The following is a 20,375-nucleotide window of genomic DNA, read 5'->3' on the forward strand; positions in this document are numbered from 1 at the left end:
TCCAGTTGGAGATTCTTTGGAGAATGTCCTGCTATGCCAAAGTTTTCCTCTGCAAATTCCATTAAAAAGAGTTCCATGGAATTGGTGAAACACCTCCCTGAGCTCTCCTGCAGCCTCCACACAAACTTCAGCCTTCACTCAGAAATTGTAAGTTACTAAAATTAAACATCAAAATAAAAAAAAACCCCAAACCTACTTCAGTGTTTACATTATTGCAGACTCTTTGGAAGATGCTCTGAGAAATGTCTATGGATAAAACGAAAGGAAAACCACACCCTGCAGGTAGTTTTTGGCATTGGCAGCATTTTCTCTTTATCACCTTCAAAATGTCAATTTTTCACTGCTGAGAGCAGAGCTGTGAGCAATTATAAAGCAGACACTGATGGGTTTATCATTCTGAAACCTCAGGAATAAAGATTTCCCCAAAGACCAAAATATTTGAACTATTCCAGGTGATAAAAACACAGAGAAGAGAAGGCTCTGGGGACACCTGAGAACCCCTGGCAGGGCCTGAAGGGGCTCCAGGAGAGCTGGAGAGGGACTGGGGACAAGGGATGGAGGGACAGGACACAGGGAATGGCTTCCCACTGCCAGAGGGCAGGGCTGGGAAAGGGGATATTGGGAAGGAATTGGTGGCTGGGAGGGTGGGCAGGCCCTGGCACAGGTTGGGCAGAGAAGCTGTGGCTGCCCCTGGATCCCTGGGAGTGTCCAAGGCCTGGTTGGAGCCACCTGGGCTGGTGGGAGGTGTCCCTGCCCATGGCAGGGGTGGCACTGGAGCATCTTTAAGGAATGTCCCTTCCAACCCAACCCAGTGTGGGATTGTGTGATCCTGTGTAAGGCTCACAGAACAGCAGGGCTGGATGGGATACTGGGGAGAAATTCCTGCTGGGAGGGTGGGCAGGCCCTGGCACAGGTTGGGCAGAGAAGCTGTGGCTGCCCCTGGATCCCTGGGAGTGTCCAAGGCCTGGTTGGAGCCACCTGGGCTGGTGGGAGGTGTCCCTGCCCATGGCAGGGGTGGAATGGGATTATCATTCATGTCCCTTCCCACCCAGACCCCCCCATGATCCCAGACCCACCACCCACCCCTGCCCAGGACTTCAGACCCCCCCTCAGGTCTCCAGATCCTCCCAGGACCCCAGACCCACCACCCACCCCTGCCCGGGACTTCAGACCCCCCCTCAGGTCTCCAGATCCTCCCAGGACCCCAGACGCCCCTCCCAGGACCCCAGACCCACCACCCACCCCTGCCCAAGACTCCAGACACCCCCCCCCCAGGTCCCCAAATCCTCCCAGGACTCCAGGACACACACCCCACACCCTCCCGCCACGACTCCATACCCCCCTCCCCAGGACCCCAGACCCACCACCCACCCTTCCCCCCCCAGGACCCCAGACCCACCACCCACCCCTCCCCAGGACCCCAGACCCACCACCCACCCTTCCCCCCCAGGACTCCAGACACCCCCCACAGGTCCCCAGATCCTCTCAGGACTCCAGGACACACACACCCCACTCCACCCCACCCCACCCCGTCCCAGGACTCCAGACCCCCCTCCCAGGACCCCCCAGCACTCACCCATCCAGCCTCACGTCGGGCAGGCTGCGGTTCAGGGCGATGAGGTCACTGGCCATCAAGTTGAACTGGTTGATCTTAAACAGCTCCTTCATCTTCTCCTGGTCATCCTTGGGAATGAGCACAGCCTTTCCCATCTCTCCTGGCCCTTCCTGGGTCCGAGAAATAACGGCTGCAACACAACCCAGCAAAAGCCTCTTAGTTCAGGGGGTGGGATTTGTCCTTCAGGGGCTTGGCACGTTTGGTGTCCAACAGGGAATGCTAAAATCCCTAAAACAGGTTTTCCCTGCTCCTCTGGGGGGTCTGATCCCCATCCAGAGCTGGATGGACATCCAGCTTGAGTCTGAGATGATTATATCCCCCAGACTTGTTCATCTGCAGCTCTTGGCTGTAATCACAGTGACAATAAATGACTGTTCCCAAGAGATTCCCACCAGGATTACACAGCCCAGCACCAAATCCAGTGACAATTCCCAATTCCATCAGGATTACACAGCCCAGAACCAGATCCAGTGACAACTTCCAAGAGAATTCCATCAGGACTACACAGCCCAGCACCAGATCCAGTGACAACTCCCAAGAGATTCCCACCAGGATTCCAGGGCCCAGCACCAGATCCAGTGACAATTCCCAAGAGAATTCCATCAGGATTACACAGCCCAGCACCAGATTCGCTGACAACTCCTAAGAGAATTCCATCAGGATTACACAGCCCAGCACCAGATCCAGTGACAACTCCCAAGAGAATTCCATCAGGATTACACAGCCCAGCACCAGATCCAGTGACAATTCCTAAGAGAATTCCACCAGGATTACACAGCCCAGCACCAGATTCACTGACAATTCCCAAGAGAATTCCATCAGGATTCCAGAGCCCAACACCAGATCCAGTGACAATTCCCAAGAGATTTGCACCAGGATGCCATACCCAGCACCAGGCAGGGATGGACAAGAGATACATGGGGATGGACAGGCATGGACAGGCATGGACAGGGATGAGCAAGAGATACACAGAGATGGACAGAGATACCCAGGGAGGGACAAGAGATGGGCAGGGAGGGACCAGAAATGGACAAGGATGCGCACGGAGAGACGGGGACATGTGGGGATGGACAGGGTTGGACAGATACACACAGGGATGGGCAGGGATGGTTGGGGAGGGACAGGGAGGAACAAGAGATACACATGGATGGATGGAAATGGACAGGGAGGGACAGGAGACACACATGGATGGACAGGGATGGACAGGGAAGGATGGGGGTGCACATGGAGGGAGGGGGACATGTGGGGATGGACAGGGTTGGACAGATACACACAGGGATGGGCAGGGATGGACAAGAGATGGGCAGGGAGGGACAAGAGATGGGCAGGAATGGTTGGGGAGGGACAGGGAGGGACAGGGAGGGACAAGAGATATACATGGGTGGACAAGGGATGGATGGGGATGGACAAGTGAGGGACAGGGAGGGACAAGAGACACACATGGATGGACAGGGATGGACGGGGAAGGATGGGGGTGCACATGGAGGGAGGGGGACGTGGGGATGGACAGGCTTGGACAGATACACACAGGGATGGGCAGGGATGGACAGGGATGGACGGGGGTGCACATGGAGGGATGGGGACATGTGGGGATGGACAGGCTTGGACAGACACACAGGGATGGGCAGGGATGGTGGACCCCCAGCCCTGCTCCCTGTGCCTCTGCAGAGCAGCCCCTCTGTCTCTGCAGGTGATTTGGGTTATTGATGGCTCAGAGCTGACGTGCAGGTGCTGCAGCTGAAGGATAAGGAGGAAGATGAACACTGGGATGAAAAAACAACAAAAGCAGCCAGGCCCATCAATCCCTGCACCTCCTGCTGTGGCTGTGCCTGTTTGGGCAGCAGTCCCTGGGCTGAATTGTTAAACAAATCCAAGGCTGTGCAACCTACTGAGCTCTGCTTTTTTCCCTCTTTCTTTATCTCCCATTCCGTGCTCTCTATTCCCACTGCCACAAAAATCTCAGCACTTCCAGAGAGCCCTTGGAGGGGCTGATTCCATTTCCAAAGGAGCTCTGTCTGTGCTGACAGATGATGGGAAGTGTCTGCAGGCAGAATGCTGGAAAACCAGCCTGTCCATTCTTGGTGGGCACTGCTGGTGCCAGCTCTGCTATCCCCGTGTGCTCCAGGGTGGGCAGCACAGACAGGAGCTGCTCCCTGCTGTGCCTGCAGGCAAAGCTGCTCTTCAGGGAGGGATTTCTTTTTTAAACCATAAAAAAGGCACTCTGACAAAACCCTTGCAATTCCCTCCAGTAAGTTAAGAAGGAGAAGTGCTGAGTCACTGCTCTCTTGAGCAGCTGCTCCTTGGAATTAACAGAGGTGGAAAAGTGGAGGTGTGTCCAGCTCCTTCTGGAATTGCACAGGGGGGACAAGGTGCAGAGATGACTTTGGTTTCAAGATCATGAAAGATCATCCCAGAAGAGGAGTTTGGCTGCAAAGTAAAACAGACTCATTTGCTTGGTAGAAACTTAAGGATTTCACGGAATTCCAGAACGGTTTGGGTAGAAGGGACCTTAAAGCCCATCCAGTTCCACCTCCTTCCACCAGCCCAGGTGGCTCCAAGCCCCATCCAACCTGGTCTTGGACACTCCCAGGGATCCAGGGGCAGCCACAGCTTCTCTGCCCAACCTGTGCCAGGGCCTGCCCACCCTCCCAGCCAATTTTCTCCCTAATAATTTATCACCATAAACTTCACACAGAATCCAGTAAAGGAAAGGATTGATTTGCCATTTCCATGATGAATCTCTGCTGCTCAGAACCACACACAGACTCCTCTTAACCCACAACATAAAGAGTTCTAGTTGTAATTATACAGCAGCAATAAATCCTGAAAAGTTGTCATAAACATCATTAAATAGATCATTTCCTTCACAGTGTTTCCCAACATGAGAGTGCCAGGATTCCACAAAAAAAAAAAAAAAAAGAAAAAAAAGAAAAAAGAGAGTTGCTTTTCAATTCTAAAGGCATCAGAACTTGTAACTTCTGCCAGAAAGAGGCTTTTTTAGCATTTCTGGTACACGTGTCTGGAGCCAGCCCAGCCCACGCTGCCCCTGCTCCCAGAGCAGCCTCAGGCAGAAGAGAGGAGGTGCAAGGAGGGCTGGAGTGAGAGAACAAACTGAGCTGCAGAGTTCCAAAAAAACCCTCCAGGATGGATGTGGAATCTTTGCAGGGGTAGTGGCTGCTGTTTCTAAGGCAAGATCTGAAAGGAGGCATTTTCTCATCCAAAAATGCAGCAACTCTCAGATTTTTTATCAAAACCAGTGTGGGCACAGCCCAGGGCAGTGCCCGTCCCTGCCCTGGCACTACTGGGGCACCTCCAGTGCTGGGGCAGCTCTGGCCCCTCAGCCAGGAGGGACATGCAGGGGCTGGAGGTGCCCAGGGCAGGGAGTGGAGCTGGGAAGGAGCTGGAGCAGCAGCTGAGGGAGCTGGGCGGGCTCAGCTGGAGCAAAGGAGGCTCAGGGGGCACCTTCTGGCTCTGCAATCCCTGCCAGGAGGGGGGAGCCGGGACAGGGGATCGGGCTGTGCCCCAGGGCACAGGAACAGGAGGGGAGGGCACGGCCTCAGGCTGGGCCAGGGCAGGGCAGGGGGCACAGAGCAGGAATTGCTGCATGGAAAGGGTGGACAGGCACTGGCAGGGGCTGCCCAGGGAGGTTTGGAGTGCCCAGCCCTGGAGGTGCCCAAGGCAGGACTGGCCGTGGCACTCAGAGCTCTGGGCTGGGGGACAAGGTGGGCATCGGGCATGGGGTGGGCTCCAGGGGCTGGGAGGGCTTTGCCAAGGTGGGCATCGGGCACAGGGTGGGCTCCATGGGCTGGGAGGGCTTTGCCAAGGTGGGCATTGGGCATGGGGTGGGCTCCATGGGCTGGGAGGGCTTTGCCAAGGTGGGCATTGGGCACAGGGTGGGCTCCATGGGCTGGGAGGGCTTTGCCAAGGTGGGCATTGGGCACAGGGTGGGCTCCATGGGCTGGGAGGGCTTTGCCAAGGTGGGCATTGGGCACAGGGTGGGCTCTGTGGACTGGGAGGGCTTTGCCAAGGTGGGCATTGGGCACAGGGTGGACTGGATGCTCCTGGATGGCTTTTCCAACCCCGTGATTGTGGATTCTGGGATTCCAAACCCCAGCACCGTCTGTTCCCAGCCCAGCAGGAGCTCTGTGGTCCCACAGACACCCAGATCCATAATCTGTGTATTCCAGGGAGAGGGGCTGGGGTGGGACATCCCCCGGGCTCCGGCAGCTCCACGGAGGAGACAGGGGCAATTTGGGGAGGAATTAGCTAAATTAATGGATGTGTTCTCATCATCATTATGGCCGTTTGTGCCACAGGGGCTGAGGATTAAAGGACTTCAAATGAAACAAATTTGCTCCACAAACTACAGCGGTGAGGAACTCCCACCACCAAGGAGAATAATCCCTCCTGTTCCCTGAGAAGAAACAACCATTTGCAAGACAAGGGCTGAAATACCGACTGGAGCTGTGATATCCAGGGCAATTCCACATGGGAATCACGCACAAACAGGCTGGGCTCTTCCCGCAGCAGGACACAGTCACAGACTTGTTTGGGAGGTCTCAGAACAGCAAGAAAAGTAAAACACAGAGGCTGTAAAGGAAACTAAATTAAAATTAATTTCCTCTTTGTGTCATCAGCAGGGTACCACTCTCCTCCTCACAAGAGCCAATAAGATTCCCAGGCACTGGAGATTCTGCTCCTCCCTTTACCAAACTGAGCCCAACTCTCCCAACTGCCCTGGGAGGGCTCAGCCCACCCAGAGGAACCCCAAAATACAGACTGGGAGGGTGTTAAGGGTAAAGTTGATTAACTTTTAATTCTACAATATTGGGATTTTATTCTCCTTTTTATTAAAGAGCAAATAAAAAATAAAGATAAAGTTGATTAACTTAAATTCTACAATATTGATTTCTTTTCCTTTTTATTAAAGAGCAGATTTAAAAAAGGGCAAAGTTGATTAACTTTTAAAATCTACAATATTCAGATTTTTTTCTCCTTTTTATTAAAGAACAGATAAAAAATAAAGTTGATTAACTTTAAAATTCTACAATATTGGGGTTTTTTCCTCCTTTTTATTAAAGAGCAGATAAAAAAAGGGCAAAGTTGATTAACTTTTAAATTCTACAATACTGGGATTTTTTTTCTCCATTTTATTAAAGAACAGATCAAAAATAAGGGTAATGTTGATTAACTTAAATTCTACAATATTGAGGGGTTTTTTCTCCTTTATATTAAAGAGCAGATCAAAAAATTAGGGTAATGTTGATTAAATTTTAAATTCATTATTAGTGGGAATTTTTTTCTTCTTTTTTTTAAAGAGCAGATTAAAAAAAGGGCAAAGTGGATTAAATTTTAAATTCTACAATATTCAGATTTTTTTTCTCCTTTTTATTAATGGGCAGATAAAATATAAGGTTAAAGTTGATAAACTTTTAAATTCTACAATATTGGAATTTTTTCTCCTTTTTATTAAAGAGCAGATAAAAAATAAAGTTGATTAACTTTTAAATTCTTTAATATTGAGATTTTTTTCTTCTTTTTATTAAAGAGCAGATTAAAAAAAAGGGCAAAGTTGATTAACTTTTAAATTCTACAATATTCAGATTTTTTTTCTCCTTTTTATTAAAGAACAGATAAAAAATAAAGTTGACTAACTTTAAAATTCTACAATATTGGGGGGGTTTTTTCCTCCTTTTTATTAAAGAGCAGATAAAAAATTAGGGTAAAGTTGATTAAATTTAAATTCTACAATACTGGGATTTTTTCCCCTTTTTATTAAAGAGCAGATAAAAAAAAGGGTAAAGTTGATTAACTTTTTAATTCTACAATATTGGGATTTTTTTCTTCTTTTTATTAAAGAGCAGATTAAAAAAAGGGCAAAGTTGATAAACTTTTAAATTCTACAATATTCAGATTTTTTTTCTTCTTTTTATTAAAGGGCAGATAAAATATAAGGTTAAAGTTGATAAACTTTTTAATTCTACAATATTGGAATTTTTTCTCCTTTTTACTAAAGAGCAGATAAAAAATAAAGATAAAGTTGATTAACTTTAATTCTACAATATTGGGAATTTTTTTCCTGCTTTTTATTAAAGAGCAGATAAAAAAAATAAGGGTAAAGTTGATTAACTTTTTAATTCTACAATACTGGGATTTTTTTCCCCTTTATATTAAAGAGCAGATTAAAAAAAGGGTAAAGTTGATCAACTTTTAAATTCTACAATATTGGGATTTTATTCTCCTTTTTATTAAAGAGCAGATAAAAAAATAAGGGTAAAGTTGATTAACTTTTTAATTCTACAATATTGGGGTTTTTTTCTCTTTTTTATTAAAGAGCAGATAAAAAATAAAGTTGATTAACTTTTAAATTCTACAATATTGGGGTTTTTTTCTCCTTTTTATTAAAGAGCAAATAAAAAATAAAGATAAAGTTGATTAACTTTTAAATTCTACAATATTGGGATTTTTTTTCTCCTTTTTATTAACGAGCAGATCAAAAAATTAAGGGTGAAGTTGATTAAAAGTTTTCTCTCATTTATTTCTTTGTGGCTCCTGGAATTCCAGTCACTTCACTCCAAAAGCACCCAAATCCCAAGAAAACTGCTGAGCCCAAAGATCCCGGAAATTCTGGGAATTCTGGAGGTGTAACAGTGGAATATTCAGAGCAAAGAACACTCAGGGTTTATTTTCAGCCTTTGCAGTGCAATTAATGTCATATATTGAATAAAACCTGTTGGCCAAAAGTGGGGCAGGAACAGGCAGAGCACAAAGAGCTCAATAACCTGAGGGGGAAATGCCCTTTGAAGCAGAAAAATAAATTAAAAAAAAAATTCTGGTGTTGCAGAATATTGTGCTGAAAAAAGGGGTGGAAAAAGGTGAATTTCCCCCCCCCCGAAATTGCAGCATTTCCACCCAAACCTCAGAGCTGGGGCAGGGAAAGGTTCATGGGGGTTTAAACCTGAACGGGCTTACGAGTTGTTACTGTTGAACTAAAATCTCCTACACTGATATTTTGTACTTTTCTTTACAAATTATCCAATTAGATGGAAAAATATGCAGCTGATTCAAGAGCCCTGACAAAGTGTAATCAATTGGAGAGAATTCCAGTGATTCATCCAAAGGAGTCTCTGCTCCCTCTGCTGCAGCTGGCAGGGAAAATCCAGCTGCTTCAGGCACAATAAACCACATTCTGGCCTAATATTTGCTATAAAATGCAGTAATTCAATTACACAGGGAAAAAAAAACCCAAACAAAGCAACGTCCTTTTCATCTGGAAAAAGAACTGAGATCCTCCTTTCTTTTTAATCTCTGTCTAACTGGGAGGTTCCAAGTGAAGTCTTGCAAACCCACCCTGAGGATTTCCACGGGACAAACCCAGCACTGAGGGGTATTTTCATTCACATTATGGAAAAATGCTCAAAACTGGAGCAGAAGCCCCAGGAGCTTTTAAGGGCAGGGCAGGGATTTCTCCTGAGGATCAGCAGTTTCCCATCCACTCTGATTCAGGAGCAGCTCCAGACACTCCTTGTCTGCTCTGAACAGCAAATGTGTTACAAAAGCAGCTGCACTTGGCTTAATTAATCTTAGTTTGAATCCCTAATTGGATTGGAGCATCTTCCCTGGGCAGAACACAAACTCCTTGAGGACAGGTGGTTAATTCAGAGGGAAACCACCCCCCTGAATTCCCTAAATTCCTGCTGCCCCTTCCCACCTGGCAGTGCCCCCCTGTGCAGTCTGAGCCCTCTGGGCATCCCCCCCTGGAGCACAAAGGGCTCTGTAGGAGGAGCCTCCAGGTGTTCCAGTCCAGCCTTCCCTTCCACAGAGCAGAGATAGTCCAGAGCAGGTTTCCTCAAGAAAACACACAAAGCTCAGACCAAAGTCCAGCCCAGATTGGTTCTGAATTCCCCATCCCTGGGAGTGCCCAAGGCCAGGCTGGACAAGACTTGGAGCCCCCTGGGCTGGTGGGAGGTGGCCCTGCCCATGGCAGGGGTGGCACTGGGTGGGCTTTGGATTCCTTCCCACCCCAACCAGCCTGGGATTCCCTGATTCCACTGCCTGTGCTGGGATAGGGGTCTGACAGGTGTCAAGCACTTCCACATCTCAAAGGGGAAGAGCCATGAAAATTTTGCCCAGCCTTGTGGAGTGGGAAAAATCATTTTTGCCACCCAGAAATGCACCTCCCCCATGCACTTCAACTGGTACCTGATAAAACATGCAAAATTCTGATTACTGGGCCATGCTGTTAATTAAATGACATTTAAATATGTCATTGAAATGGTCATTTCATGGTGACCTCAGCACTGTCTGGAACTGCCTGAAGGGAAGTTCTGGCCAGGTGGGGGTTGGTCTCTTCTCCCAGGCACTCAGCAATAGGACAAGGGGGCACGATGGGCTCAAGCTCTGCCAGGGGAAATTGAAGTTGGAGAGCAGAAAGAAATTCTTTGCAGAGAGAGTGCTCAGGGATTGGAATGGGCTGCCCAGAGAGGGGGTGGATTCCCCATCCCTGGAGGTTTTTCAGCTGAGCTTGGCCGTGGCACTGAGTGCCATGATCTGGTAAAGGGACTGGAGTTGGCCCAAGGGTTGGACTTGATGATCTCAGAGGTCTTTTCCAAGCCAATCCATTCCATCATTCTGTGATTCTATGGATGTGGCACTGAGTGAGAATCCACCATGTCTTGATCCAACCCTACTGTGATCACCAGCCCAGGGCACAGAGTGCCCTGGGCTGGTGATCACAGTGGGGTTGGATCAAGGGTTGATGATCTCAGAGGTCTCTTCCAACCCAACTGAGAAGAGCAACGAGGCTGGAGAAGGGACTGGAGCACAAGTGCTGTGGGGAGAGGCTGAGGGAGCTGGGGGTGTTCAGCCTGGAGAAGAGGAGGCTCAGAGGTGACCTCAGCACTGTCTGGAACTGCCTGAAGGGAAGTTCTGGCCAGCTGGGGGTTGGTCTCTTCTCCCAGGCACTCAGCAATAGGACAAGGGGGCACGATGGGCTCAAGCTCTGCCAGGGGAAATTGAAGTTGGAGAGCAGAAAGAAATTCTTTGCAGAGAGAGTGCTCAGGGATTGGAATGGGCTGCCCAGAGAGGGGGTGGATTCCCCATCCCTGGAGGTTTTTCAGCTGAGCTTGGCCATGGCACTGAGTGCCATGATCTGGTAAAGGGACTGGAGTTGGCCCAAGGGTTGGACTTGATGATCTTGGAGGGCTTTTCCAACCCAATCCATTCCATGGATGTGGCACTGACTGAGAATCCACCACATCTTGATCCAACCCTACTGTGATCACCAGCCCAGGGCACAGAGTGCCCTGGGCTGGTGATCACAGTGGGATTGGATCAAGGGTTGGACTTGATGATCTCAGAGGGCTTTTCCAACCCAACCCATTCTGTGATTCTGTGATTCTGTGATTAAGGTCCCCTCCCACCCAAACCACTCAATGAAACACAAACACAGGTGAGGCTGAGAAACCACTGAACAAGCACAGAAAGCAGATCAGACCCTGGGATTTTGCCTGATTGGAAAAAAGTCACTTGGAGAAACATATTTAAAGGCAAATAAATGGCAGCCCCATGAGCCAGGCAGCCGTGGCACTCACCCCCCCCAGGGCAGGGTGGGCAGCCGGGGCACTCACACCCCCCAGGGCAGGGTGGGCAGCCGGGGCACTCACACCCCCCAGGGCAGGGTGGGCAGCAGGGGCAGGGGCACTCACCCCTCAGGGCAGGGTGGGCAGCCGGGGCACTCACACCCCCCAGGGCAGGGTGGGCAGCCGGGGCACTCACACCCCCCAGGGCAGGGTGGGCAGCCGGGGCACTCACACCCCCCAGGGCAGGGTGGGCAGCCGGGGCACTCACACTCCCCAGGGCAGGGTGGGCAGCCGGGGCACTCACACCCCCCAGGGCAGGGTGGGCAGCAGGGGCAGGGGCACTCACCCCTCAGGGCAGGGTGGGCAGCCATGGCACTCACCCCTCAGGGCGGGCAGCAGGGACGGGGGCACTCACCCCCCAGGGTGGGCAGCCATGGCACTCACCCCCCAGGGCAGGGCAGACATGGCACTCACCCCTCAGGGCGGGCAGCAGGGACGGGGGCACTCACCCCCCAGGGTGGGCAGCCATGGCACTCACCCCCCAGGGCAGGGCAGGCAGCAGGGACAGGGGCACTCACCCCTCAGGGCAGGGTGGGCAGCAGGGACAGGGGCACTCACACCCCCCATGGCACTCACCCCTCAGGGCAGGCAGCAGGGACGGGGGCACTCACCCCCCAGGGTGGGCAGCCATGGCACTCACCCCCCAGGGCAGGGCAGGCAGCAGGGACAGGGGCACTCACCCCCCAGGGCAGGGCAGGCAGCAGGGACAGGGGCACTCACCCCCCAGGGCAGGGCAGGCAGCAGGGACAGGGGCACTCACACCCCCCAGGGCGGGCAGCCATGGCACTCACCCCCCAGGGCAGGCAGCAGGGACAGGGGCACTCACCCCCCAGGGCACTCACCCCTCAGGGCGGGCAGCAGGGACAGGGGCACTCACACCCCCCAGGGCACTCACCCCTCAGGGTGGGCAGCAGGGACAGGGGCACTCACCCCTCAGGGCGGGCAGCAGGGACAGGGGCACTCACACCCCCCAGGGCACTCACCCCTCAGGGTGGGCAGCAGGGACAGGGGCACTCACCCCCCAGGGTGGGCAGCCATGGCACTCACCCCCCAGGGCAGGGTAGGCAGCAGGGACAGGGGCACTCACCCCCCAGGGCAGGGCAGGCAGCAGGGACAGGGGCACTCACACCCCCCAGGGCGGGCAGCCATGGCACTCACCCCCCAGGGCAGGCAGCAGGGACAGGGGCACTCACCCCCCAGGGCACTCACCCCTCAGGGCGGGCAGCAGGGACAGGGGCACTCACACCCCCCAGGACACTCACCCCTCAGGGTGGGCAGCAGGGACAGGGGCACTCACCCCTCAGGGCGGGCAGCAGGGACAGGGGCACTCACACCCCCCAGGGCACTCACCCCTCAGGGTGGGCAGCAGGGACAGGGGCACTCACCCCTCAGGGCGGGCAGCAGGGACAGGGGCACTCACACCCCCCAGGGCGGGCAGCCATGGCACTCACCCCTCAGGGCGGGCAGCAGCGACCTGTCCTTCTTGTCCTCACACTTGTTGCACTCGCTGAAGTAGAGCAGCAGGAAAACATCCACGAGCACCCAGAGCAGGGACGTGGCCAGGACCACCTTGCAGTAGATGAACCTCCTCATGCTGTGCTGGGGGCTGGCTCCAGAGCCAGGGGAACACGGGGGCACTCACAGTGCCAGGGCTAAGGTGCACCATGGGAGCAGGGCTGGGCATCCCTCTGCCAGGGGAACAACACACAGTCAGCCCTGGGATCACGGCTTGGCTGAACAGCAGACCCAGAGCAGCACAGAGAGCTGCATTTCCCTCAAATAATGTTTGTAGTGCTGGTTTAAATCTGGTCTCTCAGCACTAAAAGTGAGAGAATTTTTACCTTGACTAAAAAGCTTCTTGGCACCACCTCGTGAGCACCAAAGATGCCTCAGGAACTCCCCAGAGATGCTGCAGGTGCTCACACACTGGTTGGACTCCGCCTGAACTGGGAGTTTGGTCAAATCAGCACAAGGCTGAGGCTCCACGTCTGATTCTGCAAGGGCTGAAGCCCCTCTGGAGCCAGGCTGGGATTGCTGGGAATGTTCCCCTGGAGAAGAGAAGGCTCCAGGGACACCTGAGAGCCCCTGGCAGGGCCTGAAGGGGCTCCAGGAGAGCTGGAGAGGGACTGGGGACAAGGGATGGAGGGACAGGACACAGGGAATGGCTTCCCACTGCCAGAGGGCAGGGCTGGGAAAGGGGATATTGGGAAGGGATTGGTGGCTGGGAGGGTGGGCAGGCCCTGGCCAGGTTGGGCAGAGAAGCTGTGGCTGCCCCTGGATCCCTGGGAGTGTCCAAGGCCAGGCTGGAGCCCCCTGGGCTGGTGGGAGGTGTCCCTGCCCATGGCAGGGGGTGGAAAAAAATGACCTTTAAGGTCCTTCCAATCCAAACCAGTCTGGGATTCTGTCACATCTACCCGGGCTGCACTTTGTCCTCAGGTGACTGGAATTAACCCTCCTACTCACCATCACAGCCTGCACTCCAGGCCAGGGCTGGCAGTCCTGCCCTGCCCATGCTCCCTGGGCACCCCTCAGCCCTCAACTGCTGGATAGGATGCCAAGTGCCTGTAAAAGAAAACATTAAATGCAATTTTCACACAATCCCTGAGGCTGGAAAAGCCCTCCCAGCCCATGGAGCCCACCCTGTGCCCGATGCCCACCTTGGAAAAGCCCTCCCAGCCCCTGCAGCCCACCCTGTGCCCGATACCCACCTTGGAAAAGCCCTCCCAGCCCCTGCAGCTCACCCTGTGCCCGATGCCCACCTTGGCAAAGCCCTGCCAGTCCCTGGAACCCACTCTGTGCCCAATGTCCACCTTGGCAAAGCCCTCCCAGCCCATGGAGCCCACCCTGTGCCCAATGCCCACCTTGTCTGTCCCCCAGTCCAGAGCACTGAGTGCCACGGCCAGTCCTGCTTTGGGCACCTCCAGGGCTGGGCACTCCAACCCTCCCTGGGCAGCCCCTGGCAGGGCCTGCCCACCCTTTCCATGCAGAAATATTTCATACACAGCAATATGACTCTGGAGCCCCCTGAGCTCTCCAGTCCAGCAGCACCACAAGTGGCATCTTTCCATTTCACATGACACTTTAATTCCAGCTCATCTGATCCAATGGGATGGAAGAGCTGGAATGATTTAAATACAGTTTTTAAATTACTCCTGAAGCATTTTCTTGCTGTGTGTCCTCATTAATAACATTTTCCATCTGTCTTCAGCATCAACACAACCAGTGGCTCTTCTTGCTAAGGCATTCCCAGCAGTTGATTTAGAATTTCAGAGCACAGGATTTGGTGGTTCAGGTCAGCACAATTTATTTCCACACTGGTCATAAGGAACAGTTTCATTACAGGAAGAGAATTATACAGAAAAAAAAACCCAAACAGGTTTCCCAGAGAAGCTGTGGCTGCCCCTGGATCCCTGGGAGTGTCCAAGGCCAGGCTGGACAGGGCTTGGAGCACCCTGGGACAGTGGGAGGTGTCCCTGCCCATGGCAGGGGGTGGCACTGGGTGGGCTCTGAGGTCCCTTCCAATCCAAACCATTCCAGGATTCTGCAATTCTGCTCCAAACCCCAGAAGAGATGAAGCTTCTCAAAGACCAGGTTTATTGTAACTAAAATTCAGTTACAAGGCTTCCAGGAAGGGAAGGAAGATAAAATGCTGATGTTTTCAGCTATCACTTCTAAGAATAAAGTTAATTTCAACACATTATCTTGCAGCAGACAGCGAGGGGAACTCCAGCCCCAACCCCTGCAGTCTGGCAGAGTTCTAAGCAATAAAAGCAGGTTTTATAACAGAAAACAGGATGCAAATTTAGACTCATCTGCACTGCCAGGCTCTCACAAAACTGCCACAATGAAGTGCTGCAGGAGGAGAACGTTATGGAGGCTGCAAATCCAAGGTCTGAGTAAGTGGCAGAATTAAAAATATAAAACCCTGACTTGCCTTTCTCATTTACCAAAAAAAAAAAACCACTTCTCTGCAGACACAATTTGGTGAAACAAAGCAATTGTTCACTCTTTCTTCCTGTAAGTGCCCTGTTTATTCCCCCCAGCCAGGCCATGCACAGAATGGAAAATATTTAATTTTCTCAGGGGCTCAGAGACACACCATCCATCCCCACTGCATCCAGCAGCCCCAAAGCTCTTAATTCACCCTCACAACACCTCTGGGAGATAAAATAAACATCGATCCAACCAATTCCTGAGCCAGGATTTTCCTACCAGTGCTGAGAGTTTCATTTATTCAGTGAAACTTGGGGAGTTTCTGTTTTCCAGACCCCAAAGCCCTCCCTGCTCCAGGCTGAACAATCCCAGTGCTCCCAGCCTTTCCTCCAGCCAACAGCTCCAAGTCTCTCCATACCCAAATTGCCACTTTCTGTAAATCAGGATCAGCACAACCCTGAACAGCCCCTTAATCTCTTGTCACTCACAGGACTCAGCACGACTTAAGTGTCCTAATCCCTGAGCAAGACAAGAATAAACTGCTCACAAAAATTCCTCCCAGAAAACCCAACTGTCCAATTTGTCACCCAGCACCTTCCCTGGTCCAGCCCAGCAGCCCAGCTGGAGTCTGAGTCCAGCCACAGCCCCCAGCTGGGATTGCATCTTCCCAATTAATACCAGAATTACTGAAGCAGAGCTCCAAAAACCTGTGTGAGTGCCCCCTGTGCTGGCCACCTGTGCCCCCAGAACACCCCCACTGCCTGATGGCATCTGGATGTCTGGATAGGAAGGGCCACAGAGCTCAGACTGGTAGCAGGAAATATTGTTTCAGACATAAATAGTCCATTATTTATGGAATGAAATTTAAACAGAGCTGAGCAGAATTTTCCAAGCCAATATTGCTCTTAATGCCACTTTAAAAGCCTAATGAAGGGCTTCCAGGAGCTGGGCCTGAGAGAAACACAAGTTAATTTAATAGATGTGGTGGGGCAAAGCACAGGCTGTGGGGAGGAATTGCACAGCTCCTTCCTCGCCAGATGTGGCCACATCTGGCTGCATCCACAGCAAGCTGCCAGTGCAGCATCGGGCAGCAGCTGCCTGGCAACAGAGGGGCTGCTCCCCTGGGCACCAGGTTGTGCCCAGACCCCTCCCAGGCTGTGCCCGAACCCCTCCCAGGCTGCTCCCCCTGGGCACCAGGTTGTGCCCAGACCCCTCCCAGGCTGTGCCCAAACCCCTCCCAGGCTGCTCCCCCTGGGCACCAGGCTGTGCCCAGACCCCTCCCAGGCTGTGCCCAGACCCCTCCCAGGCTGCTCACCCTGGGCACCAGGCTGTGCCCAAACCCCTCCCAGGCTGCTCCCCCTGGGCACCAGGTTCTCCCAAATTCCCTCCCAGGCTGGTTCCCTGGGACCAGGCTGTGCCCAAACCCCTCCCAGGCTGGTCCTATGGGACCAGGTTCTCCCAAATTCCCTCCCAGGCTGATCCCATGGGACCAGGCTCTCCCCAAACCCCTGCCAGGCTCCTCATGTGGGAACAGGCTCTCCCCAAACCTCTCCCAGGCTCTCCCCTACACCCCGATTATTTCCCCAGCACCCCTGCACAGCACCAAACCACAAAGAGAACTCCTCCTCCTCCTCCCCGCGTCCTTTACACCCCTCAAAAGTACTGAGGGGACAAAACATGCCAGGGGGTACCAAACTGCCCTGGCTGAGCCCCTGCGGTCCATTGTCACTGTCGCTCAGAGCCCTCACAGCGCGGGCACGTCACACGGAGGGGATGCGGTCACGCCGCTGTCACAACTCCCGAGGCAATTTCCTGCCTTTTCATTATTTAACCGAGGCGAGCTGCGTTTTCCAGGGAACCTCCTATTTGTCATGTAGGCCATTCTTTTCATGTGCGAGGTTTAACAGCTCGTTCCGCGCTGAAATCCATCCCGGCCGACACGTCTGAGCGGCACAAGCACCTCACTGACAGCCTCAAGTGCTCCTTCCCCACAGCCCTCCGAAGAACTTCGGCTGCAGGACAAGGAACGGCAACCTCGGGATGCTGGGACGGACCACGACAGCACCGGAGAGGAGAATTCCAGGTGGTTTTGGGAAGCCAGTTCACTGGGACATTATACCGAGCCCGGCGGTACCGCAGCCCCTCCACAGCGGGGGATGCGACAGCCGCGACCCCCGGGGCAGTGACACATTCGGGTGTAAAATGAGCGTAACTCAGGGGGGAGAGACCCCCAGAGCCCCAGCAAGGAGGGCTGGGGCCTTCCAGAGCCGCCCCAGAGCCCCAGCAAGGAATGCCGGAGCCTTCCAGAACTGCCCCACGGGGCTCATCTGAGGGCAGAGCCTTCCAGACCCGCCAGCAAGGAGTGCCAGAGCCTTCCAGAGCCGATCCCTGGAGCGCACCTGCCTCGGGGAGCTCACCTGCCGTCAGAACCGCCCCAGAGCCCCGGCAAGGAGTGTCGGAGCCTTCCAGAGCCGCCCCACGGCGCTCACCTGTGCCCAGAGCCGCCCTCAGAGCCGCCCCGTGGCGCTCACCTGTCCCCAGAGCTGCCCCCACGGCGCTCACCTGTCCCCAGAGCTGCCCCCACGGCCGCCCCCACGGCGCTCACCTGTCCCCAGAGCTGCCCCCACGGCCGCCCCCACGGCGCTCACCTGCCCCCAGAGCCGCCCCCTCGGGGCTCACCTGCCCCACGGCGCTCACCTGCCCCCAGAGCCGCCCCCTCGGGGCTCACCTGCCCCCAGAGCCGCCCCCTCGGGGCTCACCTGCCCCACGGCGCTCACCTGCCCCCAGAGCCGCCCCCTCGGGGCTCACCTGCCCCACGGCGCTCACCTGCCCCCAGAGCCGCCCCCTCGGGGCTCACCTGCCCCACGGCGCTCACCTGCCCCCAGAGCCGCCCCCTCGGGGCTCACCTGCCCCACGGCGCTCACCTGCCCCCAGAGCCGCCCCCTCGGGGCTCACCTGCCCCACGGCGCTCACCTGTCCCCAGAGCCGCCCCCAGGGAGCTCACCTGCCCCACGGCGCTCACCTGCCCCCAGAGCTGCCCCCACGGCGCTCACCTGCCCCCAGAGCCGCCCCCACGGCGCTCACCTGCCCCCAGAGCCGCCCCCACGGCGCTCACCTGCCCCCAGAGCCGCCCCCACGGCGCTCACCTGCCCCCAGAGCCGCCCCCACGGCGCTCACCTGCCCCCAGAGCCGCCCCCACGGCGCTCACCCGCCCCCAGAGCCGCCCCCACGGCGCTCACCTGCCCCACGGCGCTCACCCGCCCCCAGAGCCGCCCCCTCGGGGCTCACCTGCCCCACGGCGCTCACCTGCCCCCAGAGCCGCCCCCACGGCGCTCACCTGCCCCCAGAGCCGCCCCCACGGCGCTCACCTGCCCCCAGAGCCGCCCCCACGGCGCTCACCTGCCCCCAGAGCCGCCCCCACGGCGCTCACCTGCCCCACGGCGCTCACCTGCCCCCAGAGCCGCCCCCTCGGGGCTCACCTGCCCCACGGTGCTCACCTGTCCCCAGAGCCGCCCCCAGGAAGCTCACCTGCCCCACGGCGCTCACCTGCGCCCAGAGCCGCCCCCACGGCGCTCACCTGCGGGCACCGCCGCCCCCTCGGTCTCGGGCACCGCCGGGGCAGGAGGCGGAGCGGTCCCCGACGCTCTTCGCTGCAAGAAACTCCTATCGGGAACCCAAAGCGATCACACCCGGCCCTTTCCCACCTCAGGAAGGCAGAGCAGAGCTCAGCCCTTCGCTGCCTTCAGCTCCAGGAAATCAAAGGGTGGCTGGGGCTGTTCCTCGGGGCTGTCCTGCAGCTCCCACACAAACACCAACACTGAAGTGTCAGTCACTGAGGTCTGGCCAGGAGGGTTTGCAACTCTCTCTTTCTAAACACCCCTTCCTTTTTAAATAATATATTCAAAGCTGTCTGTTGCCGACAAACCCCTCAGGGCCAGGCAGCTCCAACCCAACCTGACACGCAGCACTCTCCAAAACCCACACAGCAGCATTTAGAGCCAGAAGCAGCTTCTCAATTCATGTACAGCCACCAAAGAACTTTGAGTGCTGCAACTGTCAAACTCCAAGATCAATACAGGAACTCTTTTACATTTAGTAAAGGGAAAAAGGGGGGAAATAGAAATTATGTACTGCTGGTTAGAACCACCCAGTGTTTTGTGTTTTAAGAATTAGTTTCCCTCCCTCTCTCCTTTCCTGAAATAGGCTGCTTGACATTTAATAACAGCCCTATTCCTCACTTCGAAATGCATTTCTGTGACTCAGAAATTACAGTGGAAAAGACTCATTAATTCAGCCAACCCAGTCTGAGTGCTCGGTGGGGAACTGCCCACCCCGGGGCCGGCGGGGAACTGCCCACCCCGGGGCCGGCGGGGAACTGCCCACCCCGGGGCCGGCGGGGAACTGCCCAGGCCATGGCCAGGGTAGGGGCTCCTCCCCGGGCTGAGCCCTCCCAGCTCCACCTCCCCAACAACCCTCAGCGTTCATAGCCACCTCCTGCAGGTCACTGATCCTGCAAATGACGGCAACTTTGGGAAGAACTGACCCGGGTTCACCTCTCCTTTAAAGCCCCCTCCTTTAAATCCCCCTCCTCAGGTACTGACCTTGTGCTAAACCATGTTGTTCTACCAAAGGGTTGGCACAAAGCACCAAAAACCTGAAGTCAACCAAAAAAAAAAACAAACCAAAAAACCAAAAACAAAAACAAAACAAACAAAAAAAAACGACAAAAAACCCCCCAAACAAACAAAAAAAACCAACCAAAGAAAACAAAAAAACCCAAACACAAACAAATCTTAAAAGAATATTGTAGGGTTATGGAATGGTTTGGATTACAAGGATAATAAGGGATACAGAGTTCCACCCCCTGCCATGGGCAGGGACACTTCCATATCCAGGTTTTTCCAAGCCCTATCCAATCTGGCCTTGGACACTTCCAGGGATCCAGGGGCAGCCACAGCTGCTCTGCAACAATCCAGTGGTGGGAATTACACCCAAATAGCAGAAAACAGCCCCAGAGCTACAATGTAAAAGCAGCTCCAAGTCCTCCCATTCCTTTTTCCAGGTTCTCCCCACAAGCACAGCCCACCTGAGAAGGGACACAAACAAACTGCAGCACTTTGGACACCAACCTCCCAGAGCTCTCCTTGCCAGCCAAACCTGGCACGTGCCCCTCCATTCCCACCGCA

At 54.1% G+C, this 20,375-nt stretch overlaps 1 protein-coding gene across 4 annotated transcripts in view; it reads right to left on the minus strand.

Annotated features, from left to right (window-relative positions):
- GALNT13 (polypeptide N-acetylgalactosaminyltransferase 13) overlaps window positions 1-20,375 on the minus strand; it is a 75,845-nt gene that overhangs the window by 50,509 nt on the left and 4,961 nt on the right. For 3 of the 4 annotated variants that reach the window (XM_071561906.1, XM_071561905.1, XM_071561904.1), the window contains exons 2-4: window positions 13,720-13,818; window positions 12,708-12,944; window positions 1,577-1,745 (exon numbers count right to left, since the gene is read on the minus strand). In XM_071561906.1, the coding sequence (XP_071418007.1) occupies window positions 1,577-1,745; window positions 12,708-12,849 (311 nt within the window). In that variant the 5' untranslated portion in view covers window positions 12,850-12,944; window positions 13,720-13,818. Of the gene's footprint in view, window positions 1-1,576; window positions 1,746-11,322; window positions 11,330-12,707; window positions 12,945-13,719; window positions 13,819-20,375 lie in introns of those variants that run through there. The other variant, XM_071561907.1, reaches the window with a different exon arrangement.

This window comes from Pithys albifrons, chromosome 8 (genome assembly GCF_047495875.1).
Source record: "Pithys albifrons albifrons isolate INPA30051 chromosome 8, PitAlb_v1, whole genome shotgun sequence".
NCBI lineage: Eukaryota > Metazoa > Chordata > Aves > Passeriformes > Thamnophilidae > Pithys > Pithys albifrons.